Source organism: Telopea speciosissima, chromosome 11 (genome assembly GCF_018873765.1).
Source record: "Telopea speciosissima isolate NSW1024214 ecotype Mountain lineage chromosome 11, Tspe_v1, whole genome shotgun sequence".
NCBI classification, from domain to species: domain Eukaryota; kingdom Viridiplantae; phylum Streptophyta; class Magnoliopsida; order Proteales; family Proteaceae; genus Telopea; species Telopea speciosissima.
The window spans coordinates 54,171,796-54,199,516 of record NC_057926.1 but is presented as its reverse complement, the minus strand read 5'-3'; the positions used below and the strand labels follow the sequence as shown (position 1 = coordinate 54,199,516).

Here is a 27,721-nt window from a genome sequence, read left to right as displayed (position 1 = left end):
CTGTTGGTTGCAATAGCAACCCAAATAGGCAACTTCTTGTTTTATCACTAATAACATTCTATTGAAAGATGGTGTGAAAATGGTGTGATTCAGTCATTTCAATATTACGAAAATATTCATGTGAATTCCGTTTTTGGAGCACCTTTTTTAAAACACTCCCAACCGAATTAAAACTCGATTCTTATATTGTCATATATATAGTACTAGAAATAAGATTTCTAGCAACATTTGCTTAGCAAGACCATGGCGTTTTTTGAGTTACAAAATACAACATGTTACATCTACAGCCCCATAGATGTTGTCCACTTGAGATCACTTTGGTTGGTCAAATTCATCTAGGATGAAATTTGATATGGGAAGAGGCGACCTTGGGTTCTACATGTCCACAAAATTTCAGTATCGTTCAATTTGACCATGTAATGAATATTTATACCAGTTAAAAAATACCTGTTCCACTATGTAAATTAGAAAGAACCATTCCCTTATTTGCCTCAATCAATTCCTAACACACATCTAGATGAGGAAGATGTAGTTTAATGGTTATTGTGAAAAACAACTGTGTATGATTTTGAAATAAAAAGAGGATGAAAAAAAACCAAAGCAAACAAAAAGTTAAAAGGAAAACAAATGGTGCATGATGAGGTTACTTTCTTGACAATTATGATCATCACATTACAATGCCATAAGATATAAGGAAATAATTATGAAGTTTTCTAAGATTTTTTATGCTTTTTTAATTCTTCACCAACATGTCTACCTATCAACGAACCATTGTCTTAACCTCAAACATTTTGTTTGTGAATCTAATATCAATTTTTATTTTCAAATCTACCCATCACAAAATTGATATATAACTCAAGGGGAAGAGTTCTCTATAGTGAATGTGGCTCCTGTTGCCCCTTGCATGAAAGAATCAATAGAGTAGGCATTTTCACCTTTCATGGGAGTAGGAAGGTCATTTCACCCCCTATATATCTAGATACAGGAGTCACACTACCTCACTAAAACCATTTCCCCATCATTCAAACAACCAACAAAGTATCCACCCAATCAAGTGTGACAAAGAAATTAAAAAAAATTCATTGCCCATAAGAAAAAATACATCAAAATTTAAATATTTTTTTATTTGTCTAATAGAATCCACTCTAGTGTATGGGCACTAGATTAGATCTGACTAATATGAGATAGATTAAAAAACTTGATTTAACACATTCCATTACCTCTGAAGTTTTTGACATACAGATCAAATATCTAACACCTTTATATTTTCGCTAATGTCCACTAAAAAGTTCACATTTCACTAGACTCCGTACATCAATTAATCAATCCAGTAGTGTATATTACATGTAAAATTAAAACCACAAAAGACCAAAAGCTAAAGAGCGCAAAAAAAAAGGGAAGGGGGGAGAGGGGATAGAAAGCAATCCACGTAGGGGCAAAATATGAAGCAAAAGAAAAGCCCAAAAAATTTAAAACAAACAAAAGAGAAAAATAAAAAGCAAAAAAAAGCATCTGGATAACATCCTCGTACGAGAACCTTTAAAAGTACGGTGGACGTGTGGATTTCCACTAGCCAGCCTAGACCGAAGGAACTCTCAACTCAACTCTCTCTCTCTTTCATTATCTCTCTCTCGCATTAATGAAGATAGTAAGAGAGAAAGAGAGAGATGGAAAAGACAAGCAAAAAGGTGCCCAGTTAACTTTTTTTTAATGGAATCCACGCGTCAGCAAAGGGGACATACGAGAACCTTTAAGTCAGATTCATTCGTACGAGGATGTGATCCGGACTCGTATGTAAGTATGGATCATTAAAGATGGATCAGGATCGTCTCTAAAGAGCACGGAACGCTCAGGGTGCTGTCAATTGTTGGACTGTGTCGCACACATCCTTAGATATGTATCAAGATATGTGCAATACAGTTCAACCGTTGGATGCCCCCTGACAGCACCCTGGGTGCACGCCTCCTTGAAGACGAGCTAAATTCCATTACAAATAGAGAGGAGGGAAAGGAAACAAGACCAATTGTTGTAAACGGGTAGGTTACAAAAGTGTTAACTTATCTGTAAGGGTGGTTTGATTTAATTAACTTTGCCATAAAACATAGACGTGTTTGTCATCGATGTTCTCCTTACAAAAAAAGCACAATACTCTATTGGCATTTATTTTTTAATCTTATATTTATATTATTGTAGACATCACATTTTGTCATCTTGGTGACCTTTTTGGCAATGATTAATACAATCCGTTGGAACCTCATCTCATAGTTTTCCAAAATGACATTTTTTCTAAGAAAAATTATCAAAATACCCTAAATTGGTTAGGTCAACTCTTCAAATCTATTTAAAAAACTGTCCCAAATAGACAAATTGGTGTTTTATCACTAAAAACATTCTATTGAAAAATGGTGTGAAAACGGTGTGATTCAGCCATTTTCGTATTATCAAAACATTTCTATGGACTCTATTCTTGGAACACCTTTTTAGAGCACATTCCATGTGAATTAGAATCGGGTTCTTACAATCGTATATATAGTACTAGAAAGAGGATTTCTAACAACATTTGGTTAGCGAGGATCAACAGATACAAAGTTATGGCTTCTAGAAGACAAGATCTTAGTGGTTAAGATGGATATAACTACGTACTAACCCTCAAAATAATAGTTTATCGTATTTAGGCTCTCCACTTAACAATATCGCATGACAAGTTTTAGACTATAGAATTAAGTACTATTGTCGCCCTAATCCAATCTAACCATGTAATGGATTATATGCCTCAATGCTTAACACACATTTTGGTGAGAACGATTTGTAGTCTAATGGTCATTGCCAAGGACAACTGTCTATGGTTATGAAATAAAAGGAGGATAAAAATAAGAAAGCAAACAAAAAGTTACAAGGAAAACAATTGGTGCAAGATGAGGCTACTTTTCTAGATAATGATCATCACATGACAATGCCTTAAGAGACAAGGAAAGAATATGAAATTTTCAAAATTTTTTTTCCTTCTAGTACAATAGAAATTCATATGATACGAAAAGAAGTACTAGGATTCACAATTTAAAAGGTTTCACATCACAATGCATCAAAAAAGGGAGTGGGGTGGGGCGGGGAAAAAGCCTCACGAGGGCAAAAGAATCCGATCAGCACCCACATGAGCGTGGGAAGATCTACCATCAATGGGGCATGGGTCCCACACCGAGGGATCCACACTCATGAGTTAGATCTATCCCCACCTGTCCCCATGTGGGTAGAGATCTGAAAAGATGTCACACCATGCAAGAAAAGAAAAAGAAAGTACAAAAGAGAAAAACAAAAAAACAAAAAAAGGTAAAAGAAAGCATTCCACAAAGGGGCCATTATAAGGGTGTATATACATATATGGGTTAATATAGATAGAGAGGAGGGAAAGGAAGTAGGAACCGATTCTTGTAAAGAGTTTATTGAATCAATCAACAATGGCTTCTTCCCAAGGGTTACAACAGACCATCAGCTTAAAGCTTCTGATCGACAAGGAAAACAACAGAGTAGTAATGGCTGAAGCCGACAGTGATTTTGTAGACATTGTTTTCAGCTTCTTGACTATGCCCATGGGAACCATAGTAAGACTCATCAGCAAACAACCACATCCAGCCATTATTGGGTCCTTGACCAGTCTATACGATTGTGTGGAGAGTCTTGAGGAGCAGCTTTTGCACACTAAGGCATGTAAGTCAATGCTACTTCATCCAAGGAATCCTTGTGAGAACGAGTGCAAAAAACTGAAACTGAACATCGATGATACAGAGCCCACCAAGTACTATATTTGTTCTGATTGGAATTGTAGCCGGCGGGAGAGTGGTGGATTGTATACTACTTTCATGAATGTCAGATGCAATTGCGGGAAAATGTTGGACAAGCAGATATGCATGGTAAAAGAAGATGCGGGTGCAAGAGCTGAAGGTGGAGATGGCAGGGGAGTGTTTGTTTGTGGAACGATCAAGTTCATGGTAACCGATGAATTGCAGGTAAAGACCATGTCTCCAGCTACTATTGTGACATTGTTGCACAAACTTGGGTTCAAAGACATGAGTTCCCTTCAAGAAACAACACTGAGTATTGGCTCAGAGGAGGTATGATTTTCACCTTAATTTGCAATGGGTTTATATTCAATTTTGAATTACCTTCTATTTTCGTCCAATCTTAACTTAGACCTTGTTTGTTTGACGGAGAAAAGTGGAAAAGAAAAAGAAAAGGATAGGAAACTTGTACTTGTACAATTTGGTTACAAGCTCAATAAATGCATTTATTCTGTTTGGTGATGTGGCACCCTTCTTTTTCCCACCCCATTCATTTTCAAAGTCCTATCATGACACTATTCATGAAAAAGTTACTTTTGAGGCTATTTCTCTCATCTTCCTATTTCCTTTCTTTCCTTATCAACCCAACCCACAACATATGAGACCCACCACCCTCACAAGTTTTCCATCCATGTTTATCCGTCAAACAAACGAGGCCTTAATGAAATTTTGTGTCTGTTTTAATTTGTTTTATGTCTTATCATTTATAGATTTTGAATCTTCTCAAGGGATCGTTATTTTCCAAGACTCCTCTCACAGATGTGTTTCTTAGAAAGAACGTATCATTTACATCTGATGAAGGTTCAAAATTTGAGATGGGAGAAGAGACATTGCAGACTTCCTCGAACGAAGCAGCAGGAGGTATGAGTATGAAGTTGATGATAAGTAAGTCAATGAACAGAGCAATATTATGTGCTGAAGCAGGGGAAGACATGGTTGAGTTTCTTCTCAGTTTCCTTACCTTTCCTCTTGGAACCATTTTACAACTCTTGGGTGGGAATTCATCACTGGGATCCATTGACAATCTGTACAGGAGCGTGAAACGTTCAAAAACTATGAGATCTGATAGTCTAAGAGATCTGCTGCTGTACCCTGGGATCTGTCGTGGTTTTGGTTGCAGTAGCAACCCACTAGGAGTAAAAGAATCTGAACTACTACACCCTCCACCGTCCTTGTGGTGTAGAAGTTATGAACCTTCTTTCCATTGGTGTAGTAGTAAAACAAGTAGTATTGCAAGTCAACAACAGAATATTGAAAAAAAAGAAAACTCTATTTACAGTGGCTACCTGACTACTGAGAAGTCTACTACTACTCTTAGTCGTTTAAATGATTGTTTATCACTATTACACTTAGTAAATCAGAAGTCTCCAACAACTGAAACCACAGCAGCAGGTGATCATCAAGGAGGATTTCTCAAGGGAAAGGTATCGTTCAGGGTAACAGACAATTTGGTTTTCACTCCACTAGTTTCTATCCGGAGTCTCTCCTTTCTTAAAACAATGAAGGTTTCCTTAGATGACTTGGAGGTCCGTAAGGTTAAAGTGGGCAGTGAACAGGTGGGTGAGTCATGAATGTGGTTCAAAAGTTTTGAAATTAAATTTTGGGGCGCTGTTCTCTGTGCTGCAGTGCAGGCTGCTTCCAGGCACATGGGGGTTGGCGCAATGATCACCCTGCCCCCCTCACCGACTGCCCATGTACCTGGGCATAGCTTGCGTTGCAGCACAGAGAACCCTTAAATTTTATGAGAACTGAATTATTACATCAATTAATATAATAACTTTTTTGTGATGCAGGCTTTGAAGCTATTGAAGACTTGTCTCTTTTCCAAATCGGTACTAACTGATGCCTTGCCAGCCAATATGGTCGACTTTGAATTAAAGAGTCCCAAAGCAAGAAAAGTAAACCTTGATAAGGATATCCCTAGCTAGAGTTTAGTGACCTGCTAATTGTAAGGATCGTTTGATTTGATTAACTCTCTCTCTCTCATAAACATAGACTTTTGTTATCATCAGTGTTAATTTCCCTTTTAGAAAAGCACACTACTGACTACTCTACAACATTTTTATTTCATATTTAATTTGGTTTGTGTAAACACCAGATAATGGATCGACTGCATGTACCAACAGGTGAACGTACATCTGCGAGCCAATCACATTTTAATTTTATTTCTATAAAAACCCTTCCTCCCCTTGTAAATGGCAAAAATAGGATAGGTGGTTGGCTCTCACATGTACGTTCACGTGTTGAAACGTGCAGAGGAACCGAACTCTATTTTATCATCTCCGTGACCTTTTGGCTTTTGCCTTTTGGTGATGAATAGAATCCAAGAACCCCATTCGTCATCTCATGGTTTTTACTCAAAATGATGTTTTTCAAAGAAAATGATCAAAAAGCCCTTGATTAGTTCAACTCTTCAAAGCAATTTTAAAAAGGGTTTTTGACAAATGCCCCCCTGAAAATGTGTTCCTACAACTTTTTTAATTGCAAACTCCTCCTACTTTCTAAACTTTGTAGTACTTTGGTCCCTGTCGTTAATTTGGAACGTTAGATGTTAGTTTCAGGGTATCTAATGATCAAAATGCCCCTCTAATAAAAACCATTAAAATTTAAAAATAAAATGACTAAAATGCCCTCATCTTCTCCAAATGGTTTAGGGTTTGAAACTAAAAATCAAACCCTAACCATTTGGGGAAGATGAACCCTAAAATCAAACCTCCAAAACTGAAAAATAAGGTAGCAGCGAGGAAGCAATTTTCTACACTACTAAGACCTACTATTTTTTTTATGCCCAAAATCTGTAAAATAAGGTAGCAGTGGTAGAATATTTTTCCTACATTATTTTTATTTCTCTACCCAGCTCATCTTCCCTCTTTTCAAACCCTAAACGATTTGGGGAAGATGAGTTTCAATGTTTTTTCAAACTTTAAACAATTTGGCTAAGATGAGGGCATTTTGATCAATTAAAACACAATTTTCATATTTAACGTCTACAATTAACTGACTGGGTGTTTATATTACTTAATTTGGAAAGCAGGGATGTACATGAAATTTTCCCTTCAAATAAATGAAGCCTTGAAATCATGTCTTAATTCTCTACTATCTCATATGTTTTGGTTTTATCTTTTGTGATGAGGAGGAGGCCTTTCTTCTGTATGTATCGCATACAGACTGATAGGAGTCAATTTTAACTTAATTACTGAAAATTTGCTTCTGTTGCATTTTACATCTTCATTTCTAGAGTCTGAACCTACTCAAGGGATTGTTATTTTCCAAGACACCTGTGACTGATATGTTTCGTGGAAAGCGAGGATTTACAACTGAAGGCCTAAAATCTGAGATTGGACATGTAATCCAGTCTAAGACTAGTGGAAGTACATCATTCAAATAAATAAAACCAAAAAGACCATGCCCAGAAGCCCAAAATGGAACAAAAGGAAGAAAATTTCCTAAACGAGTCTAAAGGAGGAAAAAAAAACCCAAAAAGACCAAGCCCAGAGGCCCAAAATGGCCCACCCAAAAGAAAGAAAATTTCCTAAAAGAGTCTAAATGAAGAAAAAAACCCAAAAAGACCAAGCCCAGAGGCCTAAAATGAAATTTTTTTTCTAAAATAGTAAAAATGAGGACAAAAACCCAAAAGATCAATCCCAAAGGCCCAAAATGGCACAAAATCAAGAAAATTTCCTAAAAGAGTCAAGAGGAGGAAACAAAACCCAAAAATGACCAAGCCAGAGGCCCAAAATGAAGAAAACTTCCTAAAATAGCCAAAATGAGGAAAAGACCCAAAAAGATCAAGCCCAGAGGCCCAAAATCAAGAAAATTTCCTAAAATAGTCTAAATGAGGAAAAAACCCAAAAGACCAAGCCCAGAGACCCAAAATGGACCAAAATGAAGAAAATTTCCTAAAATAGTCAAAATGAAGAAAAAACTCAAAAGACCAAGCCCAGAGGCCTAAAATGACCCAAAATTAAGAAAATTTCCTAATATAGTCAAATTGAGGAAAAAATCCAAAAGACCAAACCCAGAGGCCCAGAATAGCACAAAATGAAGAAAATTTCCTAAAAGAGCCAAAAGGAAGAAAAAAAACCCAAAAAGACCAAGGCCAGAGGCTCAAAATGTAGATAATTTCCTAAAATAGTCAAAATGAAGAAAAAATCCAAAAGACCAAGCCTAGAGGCCCAAAATGATGAAAATTTTCGAAAATAGTCAAATTGAGGAAAAAACCCAAATGACCAAGCCCTGAGGCCCAAAATGGCACCAAATGAAAAAAAATTTCTAAAAGAGTCAAAAGGAGAAAAAAACCCAAAATGACCAAGCCCAGAGGCCCAAAATGAAGAAAATTTCCTAAAATAGTCAAAATGAGGAAAAAAACCCAAAAGACCAAATCCCAAATCCCAAAATTAAGAAAATTTACCAAAATAGTCAAAATGTGGAAACAACCAAAAAAACCAAGCCCAGAGGCCCAAAATGACACAAATGAAGAAAATTTCCTAAAAGAGTCAAAAGGAGGAAAAAACTCAAAAACACCAAGGCCAGATGTCCAAAATGAAGAAAATTTCATAAAATAGTCAAAATGAGGAAAAAAACCCAAAAGACCAAGCCCAGAGGCCCAAAATGAAATTTTTTTTCTAAAATAGTCAAAATTAGGAAAAACCCCAAAAGATCAAGCCCAGAGGTCTAAAATGGCCCAAAATGAAAAAAATTTCCTAAACTAGTCAAAATGAGGAAAAAACCAAAAAGACCAAGTCCAGAGGCCCAAAAATTAAGAAAATTTCCTAAAATAGTCCAAATGAAGAAAAAACCCAAAAGACAAAGCCCAGAGGCCCAAAATGGCACAAAATGTAGAAAATTTCCTAAAAGAGTCAAAAGAAGGAAAAAAAACCCAAAAAGACCAAGGCCAGAGGCCCAAAATGAAAAAACTTTCCTAAAATAGCTTAAATGAGGAAAAAATCCAAAAGACCAAGCCCAGAGACCCAAAATGAAGAAAATTTCCTAAAATAGCCAAAATGATAAAAAAAAAAAAAAACCCAAAAGACCAAGCCTAGAGGCCCAAAATTAAGAAAATTTTCTAAAAGAGTCAAAAGAAGGAAAAAAAAACCCAAAACACCAAGGCCAGAGGCCCAAAATGAAGAAAATTTCCTAAAGTAGTAAAAATGAGGAAAAAACCAAAAAGACCAAGCACAGAGGCCCAAAATGAAGAAAATTTCCTAAAATAGTTAAAATGAGGAAAAAAACCAAAAGACCTGGCCCAGAGGCCCAAAATGAAGAAATTTTTCTAAAATAGCCAAAATGAAGAAAAAACCCAAATGACCAAGCCCAGAGGCCCAAAATAGCACAAAATGAAAAAAACTTCATAAAATAGTCAAAATGAGAAAAAAACACAAAAGACCAAGCCCTAAGGCCCAAAATGAAACAAAATGAAGAAAATTTTCTAAAAGAGTCAAAATGAGGAAAAAACCCAAAATACCAAACCTAGAGGCCCAAAATGAAGAAAATTTCCTAAAATAGTCAAAAAGAGGAAAAAACCCAAAAAGACCAAGCCTAGAAACCCAAAATGAAGAAAATTTCCTAAAATAGTTAAAATGAGGAAAAAACACAAAAGGCCAAGCCCAGAGGCCTAAAATGGCCCAAAATGAAAAAAATTTCCTAACATACTCAAAATGAGGAAAAAACCCAAAAGACCAAACCCAGAAGCCCAAAATAAAGAAAATTTCCTAAAATAGTCAAAATGAGGAAAAAACCTAAAAGACCAAACCCCGAGTCCCAAAATGGCCCAAAATTAAGAAAATTTCTCAAAATAATCAAAATGTTGAAAAAACCAAACAAAACAAGCCTAGAGGCCCAAAATGACACAAAATGAAGAAAATTTCCTAAAAGAGTCAAAAGGAGGAAAAAACTCAAAAACACCAAGGCCAGAGGTCCAAAATGAAGAAAATTTCCTAAAATAGTAAAAATGAGGAAAAAAACCCAAAAGACCAAGCCCAGAGGCCCAAAATGAAAATTTTTTTCTAAAATAGTCAAAATTAGGAAAAAAACCCAAAATACCAAGCCCAGAGTTCTAATATGGCCCAAAATGAAAAAAATTTCCTAAAATAGTCAAAATGAGGAAAAAACCCAAAAGACCAAGCCTAGAGGCCCAAAATGGCCAAAAATTAAAAAAATTTCTTAAAATAGTCAAAATGAGGAAAAAAAACCCAAAAGACAAAGCCCAGAGGCCCAAAATGGCACAAAATATAGAAAATTTCCTAAAACAGCCAAAAGAAGGAAAAAAACCCAAAAAGACCAAGGCCAGAGGCCCAAAACGAAGAAAATTTCCTAAAATAGTCAAAATGAGGAAAAAACCCAAAAGCCCAAGCCTAGAGTTCCAAAATTAAGAAAATTTCCTAAAATAGTTAAAATGAGGGGGAAAAAAAACCCAAAAGACCAAACCTAGAGGCCCAAAATGGCACAAAATGAAAATTTTTTTCTAAAAGAGTCAAAAGAAGGAAAAAAACCCAAAAGACCAAGGCCAGAGGCCCAAAATGAAGAAAATTTCCTAAAATAGTCAAAATGAGGAAAAAAAAGCCAAAAGAGTTCCAAAATTAAGAAAATTTCAAAATAGTTAAAATGAGGGAAAACCAAAGAGAGGCCCAAAATGAAGAAAATTTCCTAAAATAGTCAAAATGAGGAAAAAAACCAAAAGACCAGGCCCAGAGGCCCAAAATGAAAAAAATTTCCTAAAATAGTCAAAATGAGGAAAAAACCCAAATGACCAAGCCTAGAGGCCCAAAATGAAAACAATTTCCTAAAATAGTCAAAATGAGGAAAAAATCCAAATGACCAAGCCTAAAGGCCCAAAATGGCACAAAATGAAGAAAATTTCATAAAATAGTCAAAATGAAGAAAAACCTCAAAAGACCAAGCCCTGAGGCCCAAAATGAAACAAAATGAAGAAAATTTTCTAAAAGAGTTAAAAGGAGGAAAAAACCCAAAAATACCAAGCCCAACGCCAAAAATGAAGAAAATTTCCTAAAATAGTAAAAATGAAAAAAAAAAATCCAAAAGACCAAGCCCAGAGGCCAAAAATGAAGAAAATTTCCTAAAACAGTCAAAATGAGAAAAAAAAAAACCCAAAAGTCCAAGCCTAGAGACCCAAAATTAAGAAGATTTCCTAAAATAGTCAAAATGATTAAAAAAGCCAAAAGACCAAGCCCAGAGGTCCAAAATGGACCAAAATGAAGAAAATTTCCTAAAATAGTCAAAATGAGGTAAAACCCCAAAAGACCAAGTCCAGAGGTCCAAAATTAAGAAAATTTCCTAAAATAGTCAAAATAAGAAAAAAACTCAAATGACCAAGACCAGAGGCCCAAAATGGCACAAAATGAAGAAAATTTCTTAAAATGGTCAAAATGAGGAAAAAGCCCAAAAGACTAAGCCCGGAGGCCAAAATGATACAAAATGAAGAAAATTTCGTACAATAGTCAAAATGAGGAAAATTTCCTAAAATAGTCAAAATGAGGAAAAAAAAACCCTAAAAAACAAAACCCAGAGACCCAAAACGGCCCAAAATGAAGAAAATTTTCCAAAATAGTCAAAATGAGGGAAAAAAAAAACCCAAAAGACCAAGTCCTGAGGCAAAAAATGGCACAAAATGAAAAAAATTTCTTAAAATAGTCAAAAAGAGAAAAAAAAAACCTAAAAAGACCAAGGCCAGAGGCCCAAAATGAAGAAAATTTCCTTAAATAGTAAAAATGAGAAAAAAACCCAAAAGGCCAAGCACAGAGGCCCAAAATGAAAAAAAATTTCTTAAATAGTGAAAATGAGGAAAAAACCCAATTGACCAAGCGCAAAGGCCCAAAATTGGCCAAAATGAAGAAAAATTTCCTAAAATAGTAAAAATGAGGAAAAAACCAAAATACCAAGCCTTGAGGCCCAAAATGGCACAAAATGAAGAAAATTTCTTAAAATACTCAAAATGAAGAAAAAACCCAAAAGACCAAGCCCTGAGGCCCAAAATGACACAAAATGAAGAAAATTTCCTAAAATAGTCAAAAGGAAGGGAAAACCCAAAAAGACCAAGCCCAGATGCCGAAAATAAAGAAAATTTTCTACAATAGTCAAAATGAGGGAAAAACCCCAAAAACCAAGCCCAGAGGCCCAAAATGAAGAAAATTTTCTAAAAGGGTCAAAAGGAGGGAAAAAAAAAACCAAAAAAACCAAACCCAAAGGCCCAAAATCAAGAAAATTTCCTAAAATAGTCTAAATGAGGAAAAAACACAAAAGACCAAGCCCAAAGACCCAAAATGGCACAAAATGAAGAAAATTTCTTAAAAGGTTCAACAGAAAAAAATCGAAAAAGACCAAGCCTAGAGACCTAAAATGAAGGAAATTTCCTAAAATAGTCAAAATGAGGTAAAAACCCAAAAGACCAAGCCCAGAGGCCCAAAATGGCCTAAAATGAAGAAAATTTCCTAAAATAGCCAAAATGAGAAAAAACCCAAAAGACCAAGCCCAGAGGCCCAAAATGGCACAAAATTAAGAAAATTTTTTAAAAGAGGAAAAAAGAGGAAAAAAATCCAAAAATACCAAGTCCAAAGGCCCAAATTTCCTAAAATAGTCAAAAAGAAAAAGAAAAAAACCCAAAAGACCAAGCCTAGAAGTCCAAATGGCCCAAAATGAAGAAAATTTCCTAAAACAGTCAAAACAAGGAAAAAAAGCCCAAAGGCCCAAAATTAAGAAAATTTCCTAAAATAGAAAAAATGAGGAAAAAAAACCCAAAAGACCAAGCCTAGAGACCCAAAATTGAACAAAATGAAAAAAAATACCTAAAAGAGTCAAAACAAGGAAAAAAAACCCAAAATTAAGAAGATTTCCTAAAATAGTCAAAATGAGTAAAAAAGCCAAAAGACCAAGCCCAGAAGTCCAAAATGGCCCAAAATGAAGAAAATTTTCTAAAATAGTCAAAATGAGGTAAAAACCCAAAAGACCAAGCCTAGAGGCCCAAAATGAAGAAAAATTCGTAAAATAGCCAAAATGAGAAAAAAACCCAAAGGACCAAGCCCTGAGATCCAAAATAAAGAAAATTTCCTAAAATAGTCAGAATGAGGAAAAAAACCCAAAATACCAAGCCCAGAGGCCCAAAATGAAGGAAATTTCATAAAATAGTCAAAATGAGGAAAAAAACGCAAAAGACCAAGCCTGAGGCCCAAAATGGCACAAAATGAAAATAATTTCCTAAAATAGTTAAAAAGAGAGAAAAAAAAAAAAAAAAAAAAAAAAAAAAAAAACTAAAAAGACTAAGCCCAGAGGCCCAAAATGGACCAAAATGAAGAAAATTCCCAAAATAGTCAAAATGAGAAAAAAAACCCAAATGACACAGCAAAGAGGCCCAAAATGAAAAAAACTTCCCAAAATAGTCAGAAGGAGGAAAAAAACCCAAAAAGACCAAACCCAGAGTCCCAAAATGACGAAAATTTCGTAAAATAGTTAAAATGAGGGGAAAAAACCCAAAAAACCAAGCCCTGTGGCCCAAAATGAAAAAAATTTCCTAAAACAGTCAAAATGAGGAAAAAACCCAAAAGACCGAGCCCAGAGACCCAAAACAGCCCAAAATGAAGAAAATTTCCTAAAATAGTCAAAATGAGGTAAAAACCTTAAAAACAAAGCCCAGAGGCCCAAAATGAATAAAATTTCGTAAAATAGTCAAAATGAGGAAAAAAACACCAGAGACCAAGTATGAGGCCCAAAATGGAACAAATTAAAGAAAATTTCCTAAAATAGTTAAAAAGAGAAAGAAAACCCAAAAAGCCCAGAGGCCCAAAATTGATCAAAATGAAGAAAATTTCCTAAAATAGTCAAAATGAGGTAAAAACCTAAAAGACCAAACCCAGAGGCCCAAAATGAAGAAAATTTCGTAAAATAGTCAAAATGAGAAAAAAAAACCCAAATAACCAAGTCCTGAGGCCCAAAATGAAGGAAATTTTGTAAAATAGTCAAAATGAGGAAAAAAAAACCCAAAAGACCAAGCCCTGAGGCCTAAAATGAAGAAAAATTCGTAAAATAATCAAAATGAGGAAAAAAACGCAAAAGACCAAGTCTGAGGCCCAAAATGGGCCAAAATGAAGAAAATTTCCTAAAATAGTTAAAAAGAGAAGAAAAAAAACCCAAAAAGACCTAACCCAGAGGCCCAAAATGAAAAGAAAATTCCCAAAATAGTCAAAATGAGGAAAAAAACCCAAATGACCAAGCCCAGAGGCCCAAAATGAAGAAAACTTCCTAAAATAGTCAAAAGGAGGAAAAAAACCCAAAAAACTAAGCCCAGAGGCCCAAAATGAAGAAAATTTCGTAAAATAGTCAAAATGGGGAAAAAAACCCAAAAGACCAAGCCCTAAAGCCCAAAATGAGGAAAATTTCTAAAACAGTCAAAATGAGGAAAAAACCCAAAAGACCAAGCCCAGAGACCCAAAACGGCCCAAAATGAAAAAAATTTCCTAAAATAGTCCAAATGAGGAAAAAAAAACGCAAAAAACCAAGTCTGAGGCACAAAATAAAGAAAATTTCCTAAAATAGTTAAAAAGAGAAAGAAAAAAAAACTTAAAAAGACCAAGCCCAGAGGCTCAAAATGGACCAAAATGAGGAAAATTTCCAAAAATAATCAAAATGAGGAAAAAATCCAAATGACCAATCCCAGAGGCCCAAAATGAAGAAAACTTCCTAAAATAGACGAAAGGAGAAAAAACCCAAAAAGACCAGGCCCAGAGGCCCAAAATGAAGAAAATTTCGTAAAATAGTCAAAATGAGGAAAAAACCCAAAAGACCAAGCCCTGAGGTCCAAAATGAAGAAAATTTCTTAAAACAGTCAAAATGAGGAAAAAACCCAAAAGACCAAGCCCAGAGACCCAAAACAGTCCAAAATGAAGAAAACTTCCTAAAATAGTCAAAATGAGGCAAAAACCTTAAAGACCAAGCCCAGAGACCCAAAATAAAGAAAATTTCTTAAAATAGCCAAAATGAGGGGAAAAACCCAAAAGACCAAGCCCAGAGACCCAAAACGGCCCAGAATGGAGAAAATTTTCCCAAAATAGTCAAAATGAGGAAAAAACCCCAAAAGACCAAGCCTAGAGGCCCAAAATTAAGAAAATTTCGTAAATTAGTGAAACTGAGGAAAACAACCCAAAAGACCAAGTCCTGAGGCCCAAAATGGCACAAAATGAAGAAAAATTTCTTAAAATAGTCAAAAAGAGAAAAAAAACCAAGGCCAGAGGCCCAAAATGAACAAAATTTCCTAAAATAGTCAAAATGAGGAAAAACCCCAAAAGGCCAAGCCCAAAGGCCCAAAATGATGAAAATTTCGTAAAATAGTCAAAATGAGGAAAAAAACCAAAAAGACCAAGCCCTGAGGCACAAAATGAAGAAAATTTCCTAAAATAGTCAAAATGAGAAAAAAAAAACCCCAAAAGACCAAGCCCAGAGACCCAAAACGGCCCCAAATAAAGAAAATTTTCAAAAATAGTCAAAATGAGGCAAAAACCTTAATGACCAAGCCCAAAGGCCCAAAATGAAGAAAATTTCGTAAACTAGACAAAATGAGGAGAAAAACGCAAAAGACCAAGTCTGAGGCCCACAATGGACCAAAATGAAGAAAACTTCCTAAAATAGTCAAAATGAAGAAAAAACCCAAAAGACCAAGCCCAGAGACCCAAAATGAAGAAAATTTCCTAAAATATTCAAAATGAGGAACAATCTCAAAAGGCCAATCCCAGAGGCCCAAAATTAAGAAAATTCCCTAAAACAGTCAACATAAGGAAAAAAAAACCCAAAAGACCAAGCTCAAAGGCCCAAAATCAAGAAAATTTCCTAAAATAGTCAAAAGTAGAAAAAAAGACCCAAAAAAAACCAAGGCCATAGGCCGCCCAAAATGGCCCCAAATCAAGAAAATTACCTAAAAGAGTCAAAAGGAGAAAAAAACCCAAAAAGACCAAGCCCAGAGGCCTTAAATTAGAAAGATTTCCTAAAATAGCCAAAATGAGGAAAAAACCCAAAAGACCAAGCACAGAGCCCAAAATGAAGAAAATTTTGTAAAATAGTCAAAATGAGAAAAAAAAACCCAAAAGACTAAGCCCAAAGGCCCAAAACGGCCTAAAATGAAGAAAAATTTTCTAAAATAGTCAAAATGAGGAAAAAACACAAAAGACCAAGCCCAGAGGCCCAAAATTAAGAAAATTTCGTAAGATAGTCAAAATGAGGAAAAAAACAAAAAAGAGCAAGTCCTGAGGCCCAAAATGGCACAAAATGAAGAAAATTTCCTAAAATAGTCAAAAGGAGAAAAAAAAACCCAAAAAGACCAAGGCCACAGGCCTCAAATGAAGAAAATTTCCTAAAATAGTCAAAATGAGGAAAAAACCGAAAAGACCAAGTCCAGAGACCCAAAACGGCCCAAAATGAAGAAAAAATTTCCTAAAATAGTCAAAATGAGGAAAAAACACAAAAGACCAAGCACAGAGACCCAAAATGAAGAAAATTTCCTTAAATAGTCAAAATGAGGAAAAAACCCAAAAGACCAAGCCTAAAGGCCCAGAATGAAGAAAATTTCGTAAATTAGTCAAAATGAGGAAAAAAAAACCTTAAAAACCAAGTCCGGAGGCCCAAAATAGCACAAAAGAAAGAAAATTTTCCTAAAATAGTCAAAAAGAGAAAAAAAAAACCCAAAAAGACTAAGGCCAGAGGCCCAAAATTAAGAAATTTTTTTAAAATAGTCAAAATGAGGAAAAAAAAAACCCAAAAGACCAAACCTAGAGGCCCAAAATGGCACGAAATGAAGTAAATTTCCTAAACGAGTCAAAAGAAAGAAAAAAACCCAAAAAGACCAATAAAGAAAATTCCCTAAAATAGTAAAAATGAGGAAAAAACCCAAAAGACCAAGCCCAGAGGCCCAAAATGAACAAAATTTCCTAAAACATTCAAAATGAGGAAAAAACCCAAAGTCCAAGCCTAGAGGCCCAAAATTAAAAAGATTTCCTAAAATAGTCAAAATGAGAAGAAAAAAAAAACCAAAAGACCAAGCCCTGAGGCCCAAAATGGCACAAAATGAAGAAAATTTCCTAAAATAGTCAAAATGAGATAAAAACCCAAAAGACCAAGCCCAAAGGCCCAAAATGGCTCAAAAAGAAGAAAATTACCTAAAACAGTAAAAATGAGGAAAAAACCCAAATGACCAAGTCCAGAAGCCCTAAATTAAGAAGATTTCCTAATACAGTCAAAATGAGGAAAAAACCTAAAAGACCAAGCCCAGAGTAGGCTTGTCAACCGGTACGGTTTCGGTAAAACGGTACGGTTTCGGTACGGTACCAAAAATAGGTATCCAATACCGATACCGTACCGTACCGTTTAGAAGGTCTACTTTTAATACCGCAACCGTACCATCACGGTACGGTTTTGATATGGTATGAATACGGTATACAAAACGGTATACTCAAGGTACGGTTTCGGAATAATATAAAAATGGTACAAAACGGTACAAAAGTATAGAAAATAGAGAGAGAGATATAAAGAGAGCAGCATCAGCTTTGAGAAAATATATCAGAAAATAGAAGAAACCACATCACAGAGAACGAAATCGAACTGAGATTTTTCACAGATTTTCCAGTGATTCACTTATAAAAAAACACAACTACACTCAAAGGTAACCAAGAACGAGAGAGATTCATTGTGTACCTGATAAATCTCCGCCTCCGTTAGGGTTTTCGGTGAACTAAAGAAGACGACCCTTGTGAGTTGTGGTTGAACTTTGAAGAGGTTATGGTTACTCCATTACTCCATTGTGAGATCAAGTCCAAACTTTGAGAATCGAAAGCCCGAAATGCTCCATTGTTGTGAGACTCAAGGTCTCAAACTCTAAAAGTCGCAAGCGGGAGAGGAGTCGAGGACGAGAGGGCGGAGAGGCCAAGTCGTTAAGAAATTAGGGATTTAGGTTTAGGGTCTTAGGAGTTAGAAGTTGGTTTTACAAAAATACCCCCAAAAAATGGTACGATTTCGATATGAATTCGGTATAACGGTATGGTAACGGTACATACCGACGGTATTGTACCCAATACCGATACCGTACCATACCGTGATCAAAACCGTTTGCCTATACCGTACCGTACCGTTTTTGAAACGGTGCGGTTTGGTACGGTTTTACACGGGCGGTTTCGATTTCGGTACACGGTTTCGGTTCCAAATTGACACCCTTAGCCCAGAGGCCCAAAATGGACCAAAATGAAGAAAATTTCCTAAAATAGTCAAAATGAGGAAAAAACCCAAATGACGAAGCCCAGAAGTCCAAAATGGCCCAAAATGAAGAAAATTTCCAAAAATAATCAAAATGAGGAAAAAATGCAGAAGGCCAAGCCCAGTGGCCCAAAATTAAGAAAATTTCCTAAAATAGTAAAAATGAGTAAAAACCTGAAAGACCAAGCACAGATGCCCAAAATGAAAAAAATTCCCTGAAATAGTCAAAATGAGAAAAAAAAAACCCAAAAGACCAAGCCCTAAGGCCCAAAATGAAACAAAATGAAGAAAATTTTCTAAAAGAGTCAAAAGGAGGAAAAAACCCAAAAAGACCAAGCACAGAGGCCCAAAATGAAGAAAATTTCCTAAAATAGTAAAAATGAGGGGAAAAACCCAAAAAACCAAGCCCAGAGGCCCAAAATGAAGAAAATTTTCTAAAATAGCTAAAATGAGGAAAAAACCCAAAAGTCCAAGCTTAGAGGCCCAAAACTAAGAAGATTCCTAAAATAGTCAAAATGAGAAAAAAAACCAAATGACCAAGCCCAGAGGCCCAAACTGGCACAAAATGAAGAAAATTTCATGAAATAGTCAAAATGAGGAAAAAAATTCAAAAGGCCAAGCCCAGAGCCCTAAAATGACCCAAAATGAAAAAAAATTCATAAGATAGTCAAAATGAGAAAAAAAAAACACAAAAGACCAAGCCCAGAGGCCTATAATGACCCAAAATGAAAAAAATTTCGTAAGATAGTCAAAATGAGAAAAAAAAAAACCAAAAGACCAAGCCCAGAGGCCCAAAATGAAGAAAATTTCCTAAACTAGCAAAAATGAGAAAAAAAACCCAAAAGACCAAGCACAGAGGCCCAAAATGATAAAAATTTCTTAAAACAGTCAAAAGGAGGAAAAAAATCGAAAAGACCAAGACCAGAGGCCTTAAATTAGGAAGATTTCCTAAAATAGTCAGAATGAGGAAAAAACCCAAATGACCAAGCCCAGAAGTCCAAAATGAAGAAGATTTCCTAAAATAGTCAAAATGAGGAAAAAACCCAAAAGGCCAAGCCTAGAGACCCAAAATTAAGAAAATTTTCTAAAATAGTCCAAATGAGGAAAAAAAAACCCCAAAAGACCTAGCCTAAAGGCCCAAAATGGCCCAAAATGAAGAAAATTTACTAAAATAGTAAAAATGTGGAAAAAAAAACCCAAAATACCAAGCACAGAGGCTCAAAATGAAGAAAATTTCTTAAAACAGTTAAAATTAGAAAAAAAACCAAAAGACCAAGCCCAGAGGCCTTAAATTAGGAAGATTTCCTAAAATAGTCAAAATGAGAAAAAACCTAAATGACCAAGCCCAAAGTCCAAAATGGCCCAAAATGAAGAAAATTTCCTAAAATAATTAAAATGAGAAAAAACCCCAAAAGGCCAAGCCTAGAGTTCCAAAATTAAGAAAATTTCCTAAAATAGTTAAAATGAGGAAAAAAAAACCGAAAGACCAAGCCTAGAGGCCCAAAATGGCACAAAATGAAGAAAATTTTCAAAAACAGTCAAAAGAAAGAAAAAAAATCCAAAAGACCAAGGCCAGAGGCCCAAAATGAAGAAAATTTCGTAACATAGTCAAAATGAGGAAAAAGCCCAAAAGACCAAGCCCGGAGGCCCAAAATGACCCAAAATGAAAAAAATTTCCTAAAATAATCAAAATGAGGAAAAAACCCAAATGACCAAGCACATAGACCCAAAATGAAGAAAATTTCATAAAATAGTCAAAATGTGGAAAAATCCAAAAGACCAAGCCCTAAGACCCAAAATGAACAAAATGAAGAAAATTTTCTAAAAGAGTCAAAGGAGAAAACCCAAAAGACTAAGCGAGGCCTAAAATGAAGAAAATTTCTAAAATAGTAAAAATGAGGAAAAACCAAAGTCAAGCCTAGAGGCCCAAAATTAAGAAGATTTCAAAATAGTCAAAAGAAAACCCAAATGACCAACCCTAGACGCCAAATGGCACAAATGAAGAAAATTTCATAAATTAGTCAAAATGAGAAAAAAAAAAACCCAAAAGACCAAGCCCTGATACCCAAAATGAAACAAAATGAAGGAAATTTTCTAAAACATTCAAAAGGAGGGAAAAAACCCCAAAAGACCAAGCCCAGAGGCCCAAAATGAAGAAAATTTCCTAAAATAGTAAGAATGAGGAAAAAAAACCCAAAAGTCCAAGCCTAGAGGCCCAAAATTTAGAAGATTTCCTAAAATAATCAAAATGAGTAAAAAATCCAAAAGATCAAGCCTAGAGGTCCAAAATGGACCAAAATGAAGAAAATTTCCCAAAATAGTCAAAATGAGAAAAAAAAACCCAAATGACAAAGCCCAGAGGCCCAAAATGAAGAAAACTTCCTAAAATAGTCAGAAGGAGGAAAAAACCCAAAAAGACCATGCCCAGAGGCCCAAAATGAAGAGAATTTCGCAAAAAAATCAAAATGAGAAAAAAAACACAAAAGACAAAGCCCTGAGGCCCAAAATGATGAAAACTTCCTAAAACAGTCAAAATGAGGGAAAAACCAAAACGACCAAGCCCAGAGACCTAAAACGACTCAAAATGAAGAAAATTTTCTAAAATTGTCAAAATAAGGTAAAAAACGCAAAACACCAAGTCTGAGGCCCATAATGGCACAAAATGAATAAAATTTCCTAAAATAGTTAAAAAGATAAAAAAAAAACCCAAAAAGACCAAGCCTAGAGGCCCAAAATGGGTCAAAATGAAGATAATTTACCAAAATAGTCAAAATGTGGAAAAAACCCAAATGACCAAGCCCAGAGGAGCAAAAAGAAGAAAACTTCCTACAATAGTCAGAAGGAGGAAAAAACCCAAAAAGACCAAGCCCAGAGGCCCAAAATGAAGAAAAATTTCGTAAATAGTCAGGAAAAAAGCCCAAAAGACCAATCCCTGAGGCCCAAAATGAAGAAAATTTCCTAAAGCAGTCAAAATGAGGAAAAACCCCAAAAGGCCAAGCCCAGAGACCCAAAACGGCCCAAAATGAAGAAAATTTCCTAAAATAATCAAAATGAGGCAAAAACCTTAAAGACCAAGCCCAGAGGCCAAAAATGAAGAAAATTTCGTAAAATAGTCAAAATGAGGAAAAAAACGCAAAAGACCAAATCTGAGTCACAAATTGGCATAAAATTAATAAAATTTCCTAAAATAGTTAAAAAGAGAAAAAAAAAACTCAAAAAGACCAAGCCCAGAGGCCCAAAATGAAGAAAATTTCCTAAATTAGTGAAAATGAGGAAAAAACCCAAAGAACCAAGCCCAGAGGCCCAAAATGAAGAAAATTTTCTAAAATAGTCAAAAAGAGGAAAAATTCCAAAAGACCAAGCCCAGAGATCCAAAATGAAGAAAATTTCATTAAATAGTCAAAATGAGGAAAAAAACCCCAAAGACCAAGCCCTGAGACCCAAAATGAAGAAAATTTTCTAAAATAGTCAAAATGAGTAAAAACTCAAAAAGACCAAGCCCAGAGGCCCAAAATGAAGAAAATTTTGTAAAATAGTCAAAATGAGGAAAAAAACCCAAAAGACCAAGCCCAGAGGTCCAAAATGAAGAAAATTTCCTAAAATAGTCAAAATGAGGAAAAATCCTTAAAGACCAAAGCCAGAGGCCCAAAATGAAGAAAATTTCCTAAAATAGTCAAAATGAGGAAAAAACCAAAAAGGCCAAGCCCAGAGACCCAAAACGGCCCAAAATGAAAAAAAATTTCGTAAAGTAATCAAAATGAGGAAAAAAAAACCCAAAAGACCAAGCCCTGAGGCCCAAAATGAAGAAAATTTTTTAAAATAGTCAAAAGGAGGAAAAACCCAAAAGACCAAGCCCACAGACCCAAAACGGCCCAAAATGAAGAAAATTTCCTAAAATAGTCAAAATGAGAAAAAAACCCAAAAGACCAAGCCTAGAGGCCCAGAATGAAGAAAATTTCGTAAAATAGTCAAAATGCGGAAAAAAACCTTAAAATCCAAGTTCAGATGCCCAAAATGACACAAAATAAAGAAAAAATTCCTAAAATAGTCAAAAAGAGAAAAAAAAAAAAAAAAACCCAAAAAGACTAAGACCAGAGGCCCAATATTAAGAAAATTTCTTAAAATAGTCAAAATGAGGAAAAAAAACCCATCAGACCAAGCCTAAAGGCCCAAAATTGCACAAAATGAAGAAAATTTCCTAAAAGAGTTAAAAGAAGGAAAAAACCCCAAAAGACCAAGGCCAGAGGCCTAAAATGAAGAAAATTTCCTAAAATAGTAAAAATGAGAAAAAAACCCCAAAAGACCAAAGGCCTAAAATGAAGAAAATTTCCAAAAATAGTAAAAATGAGGAAAAAACCCAAAAAACCAAGCCCAGAGGCCTAAAATGAAGAAAATTTCCTAAAACATTCAAAATGAGGAAAAAACCCAAAGTCCAAGCCTAAAGGCCCAAAATTAAGAAGATTTCCTAAAATAGTCAAAATGAGAAAACGAAAAACCAAAAGACCAAGTCCCGAGGCCCAAAATGGCACGAAATGAAGAAAATTTTTGAAAATAATCAAAATGAGGAAAAAACGCACAAGGCCAAGCCTAGAGGCCCAAAATTAAGAAAATTTTCTAAAATAGTAAAAATGAGGAAAAAACCCGAAAGGCCAAGCACAGATGTCCAAAATGACACAAAATGAAGAAAAGAGTCAAAAGGAGGAAAAAACCCAAAAAGACCAAGCCCAGAGCCCAAAATGAAAAAAAAATTTCTAAAATAGTAAAAATGAGGAAAAAAACCCAAAAAACCAAGCCTGGAGGCCCAAAATGAAGAAAATTTCCTAAAATAGTCAAAATGAGGAAAAACCCCAAAAGTCCAAGCCTAGAGGCCCAAAATTAAGAAGATTCCTAAAATAGTCAAAATGAGGAAAAAACCCAATTGACCAAGCCCAGAGACCCAAAATGGCACAAAATGAAGAAAATTTCATTAAATAGTCAAAATGAGGAAAAAATCCAAAAGGCCAAGCCCAGAGGTCTAAAATGGCCCAAAATGAAAAAAATTTCATAAGATAGTCAAAATGAGAAAAAAAACCTAAAAGACAAAGCCCAAAGGCCCAAAATGAAGAAAATTTCCTAAAATAGCAAAAATGAGCAAAAAAAACCCAAAAGACCAAGCATAGAGAACCAAAATGAAGAAAATTTCTTAAAACAGTCAAAATGAGGAAAAAATCCAAAAGACCAAGCCTAGAGGCCTTAAATTAGGAAGATTTCCTAAAACAATCAAAATGAGGAAAAAACCCAAATGACCAAGCCCAGAAGTCCAAAATGGCCCAAAATGAAGAAGATTTCCTAAAATAGTCAAAATAAGGAAAAAACCCAAAAGGCCAAGCCTAGAGACCCAAAATTAAGAATTTTTTTTTAAATAGTCAAAATGAGGAAAAAAAACAGAAAAGACCAAGCCTAGAGGCCCAAAAAGAAGAAAATTTATTAAAATAGCAAAAATGAGAAAAAAAAAACCCAAAAGACCAAGCACAGAAGCCCAAAATGAAGAAAATTTCTTAAGTAAGTCACAATGAGGAAAAAAACCAAAAGACCAAACCCAGAGGCCTTAAATTAGGAAGATTTCCTAAAATAATCAAAATGAGGAAAAAACCCAAATGACCAAGCCCAAAGTCCAAAATGGCCCAAAATGAAGAAAATTTCCTAAAATAGTCAAAATGAGGAAAAAACCCAAAAGGCCAAGCCCAGAGTTCCAAAATTAAGAAAATTTCCTAAAATAGTTAAAATGAGGGGAAAAAAAACCAAAATGACAAAGCCTAGAGGCCCAAAATGGCACAAAACGAAGAAAAATTTTCAAAAAGATTCAAAAGAAAGAAAAAAACCCAAAAGACCAAAGCCAGAGGCCCAAAATGAAGAAAATTTCGTTACATAGTCAAAATGAGGAAAAAGCCAAAAAGACCAAGCCCAGAGACTCAAAATGGCCCAAAATGAAAAAAATTTCCTAAAATAATCAAAATGAGAAAAAAACCCAAATGACCAAGCCCAGAGACCCAAAATGGCACAAAATGAAGAAAATTTCATAAAATAGTCAAAATGAGGAAAAAACCCAAAAGACCAAGCCCTAAGACCCAAAATGAAACAAAATGAAGAAAATTTTCTAAAAGAGTCAAAAGGACGAAAAAACCCAAAAAGACCAAGCCTAGAGGCCTAAACTGAAGAAAATTTCCAAAAATAGTAAAAAGGAAGAAAAAACCAAAAAGTCCAAGCCTAGAGGCCCAAAATTAAGAAGATTTCCTAAAATAGTCAAAATGAGGAAAAAACCCTAATGACCAAGCCTAGAGGCCCAAATTGGCACAAAATGAAGAAAATTTCATAAATTAGTAAAAATGAGGAAAAAACCCAAAAGACCAAGCCCTGAGGCCCAATATGAAACAAAATGAAGGAAATTTTAAAAAACAATCAAAAGGGGGGAAAAAACGCCAAAAGACCAAGCCCAGAGGCCCAAAATGAAGAAAATTTCCTGAAATAGTAAAAATGAGGAAAAAGCCCAAAAGACCTAGCCCAGAGGCCTAAAATGAAAAAAATTTCCTAAAACAGTCAAAATGAGAAAAAAACCCAAAAGTCCAAGCCTAGAGGCCCAAAATTTAAAAGATTTCCTAAAATAGATAAAATGAGTAAAAAAGCCAACAGACCAAGCCCAGAGGTCCAAAATGGACCAAAATGAAAAAAATTTCCTAAAATAGTGAAAATGAGAAAAAAAAACCCATAAGTCCAAGCCTAGAGCCCCAAAATTAAAAAGATTTCCTAAAGTAGTAAAAATGAGTAAAAAAAGCCAAAAGACCAAGCCCAGAGGTCCAAAATTGACAAAAATGAAGCAAATTTCCTAAAATATTCAAAATGAGGTAAAAACCAAAAAGACCAAGCCCAGAGGCCTAAAATGGCACAAAATAAAGAAAATTTCTTAAAAAGGTCAAAATGAGGAAAAAGCCCAAAAGACCAAGCCCTGAGGCCAAAACGAAGAAAATTTCGTAAAATAGTCAAAATGTGGGAAAAACCCAAGAAGACCAAGCCGTGAGGCCCAAAATGAAGAATATTTCCTAAAATAGTCAAAATGAGGAAATAAAACCCAAAAAACCGAGCCCAAAACGGCCCAAAATGAAGAAATTATCCTAAAATAGTAAAAATGAGGAAAAAACCCAAAAAACCAAGCCCAGAAGCCCAAAATGAAAAAAATTTCCTAAAATAGTCAAAAAGAGACAAAAATCCAAAAAGACCAAGGCCAGAGGCCCAAAACGAAGAAAATTTCCTAAATTAGTAAAAATGAGAAAAAAGACCAAGCAAAGAGGCCCAAAATGAAGAAAATTTCCTAAAATAGTCAAAATGAGGAAAAAACCCAAAAGACCAAGCCCAGAGACCCAAAATGAATAAAATTTCCTAAAATAATTAATATGAGAAAAAACCCAAAAGACCAAGCCCAGAGGCCCAAAATAGCACAAAATGAAGAAAATTTTCTAAAAGAGTCAAAAGGGGGAAAAAACCCAAAAAGACCAAGTCCAGAGGTTCAAAATGACCCAAAACGAAGAAAACTTCCTAAAATAGCCAATACGAGAAAAAACCCCCAAAAGACCAAGCCCAGAGGCCCAAAATAGCACAAAATGAAGAAAATTTTCAAAAAGAGTCAAAAAGAGGAAAAAACCAAAAAAGACCAAGTCCAGAGGTTCAAAATGGCCCAAAACGAAGAAAATTTCCTAAAATAGTCAAAAAGAAGAAAAAACCCAAAAGACCAAACCCAGAAGTCCAAAATGGCCCAAAATGAAAAAAAATATCTAAAATAGTCAAAATGAAGAAAAAACCCAAAAGGCTAAGCCCAGAGGCCCAAAATTAAGAAAATTTCTAAAATAATCAAAATGAGGAAAAAAAACCAAAAAGACAACCTAGAGGGCCAAAATTGCACAAAATGAAGAAAATTTCCTAAAAGAGTCAAAAGAAGGAAAAAAACCCAAAAAGCCTAGGCCAGAGGACCAAAATAAATAAAATTTCCTAAAATAGTAAAAATGAAGAAAAAACCCAAAAGACCAAGCACAGAGGCCCAAAATGAAAAAAATTTCCTAAAATAGTCAAAATGAGGAAAAAACCCAAAAGACCAAGCACAAAGGCCAAAAATGGTCCAAAATGAAGAAAAATTCTTAAAATAGTCAAAATGAGGAAAATACCCAAAAGATCAAGCCCAGAGGCCAAAAATGGCCTAAAATGAAGAAAATTTTCTAAAACAGTGAAAACTGAGGAAAAAACCCAAAAGTCCAAGCCTAGAGGCCCAAAATTAAGAAGATTTCCTAAAATTGTCAAAATGAGTGAAAAAGCCAAAAGACCCCCAGAGGTCCAAAATGGCCCAAAATGAAGAAAATTTACTAAAATAGTCAAAATGAGGTAAAAACCCAAAAGACCAAGCCTAGAGGCCCAAAATGAAGAAAATTTCGTAAAATAGTCAAAATGAGGTAAAAACCCAAAACACCAAGCCCAGAAGCCCAAAATGAAGAAAATTTCGTAAAATAGTCAAAATGAGAAAAAAAACCCAATGGACCAAGCCCTGAGGCCCAAAATAAAGAAAATTTCCTAAAATAGTCAAAATAGGGAAAACCCCAAAAGACCAAGCCTAGAGGCCCAAAATGAAGCAAATTTCGTAAAATAGTTAAATTGAGGGGAAAAAAACCCAAAAGACCAACCCCTGAGGCCCAAAATGAAGAAAATTTGGTAAAATAGTCAAAATGAGAAAAAAAACGCAAAAGACCAAGTATGAGCCCCAAAATGCCACAAAATGAAGAAAATTTTCTAAAATAGTTAAAAAGAGAAAAAAACCCAAAAAGATCAAGCACAGAGGCCCAAAATGGACCAAAATGAAGAACATTTCCCAAAATAGTCAAAATGAGAAAAAAACCCAAATGACCAAGCCCAGAGGCCCAAAATGAAGAAAACATCCCGAAATAGTCAGAAGGAGGAAAAAACCCAAAAAGACCAAGCCCAGAGGCCCAGAATGAAAAAATTTTCGTAAAATAGTCAAAATGAGGAAAAAAACACAAAAGACCAAGCCCTGAGGCCCAAAATGAAGAAATTTCCTAAAATTGTTCAAATGAGGAAAAAAATGCAAAAGACCAAGTCTGAGGTCGATAATGGCACAAAATGAAGAAAATTTCCTACAATAGTTAAAAAGAGAAAAAAAACCTAAAAAAACCAAGCCCAGAGGCCCAAAATGGACCAAAATAGTCAAAATGAGAAAAAAACCCAAATGACCAAGCCCAGAGGCCTAAAAAGAAGAAATCTTCCTAAAATAGTCAGAAGGAGGAAAAAACCCAAAAAGACCAAGCCTAGAGGCCCAAAATGAAGAAAATTTCATAAAATAGTCAAAATAAGAAAAAAAACCCAAAAGACCAAACCTTGAGGCCCAAAATGAAGAAAATTTCATAAAATAGTCAAAATAAGAAAAAAAACCCAAAAAACCAAGCCCTGAGGCCCAAAATGAAGAAAATTTCCTAAAACAGTCAAAATGAGGAAAAAACACAAAATGCCAAGCCTAGAGACCCAAAACGGCCCAAAATGAAGAAAATTTTCTTAAATAGACAAAATGAGGCAAAAACCTTAAAGACCAAGCCCAGAGGCCAAAAATG

General features: G+C 35.0%; 1 protein-coding gene across 1 annotated transcript in view; it reads left to right on the top strand.

Annotated features, from left to right (window-relative positions):
• Positions 1 to 3,455: 3,455 nt before the first annotated feature.
• The window catches only part of LOC122645355, a 36,321-nt gene continuing 12,055 nt past the window's right edge, over positions 3,456 to 27,721 (top strand). The window contains exon 1 of the mRNA XM_043838666.1: positions 3,456 to 4,109. Within this exon, the coding sequence (XP_043694601.1) occupies positions 3,456 to 4,109 (654 nt within the window). The remainder of the gene's footprint in view (positions 4,110 to 27,721) is intronic.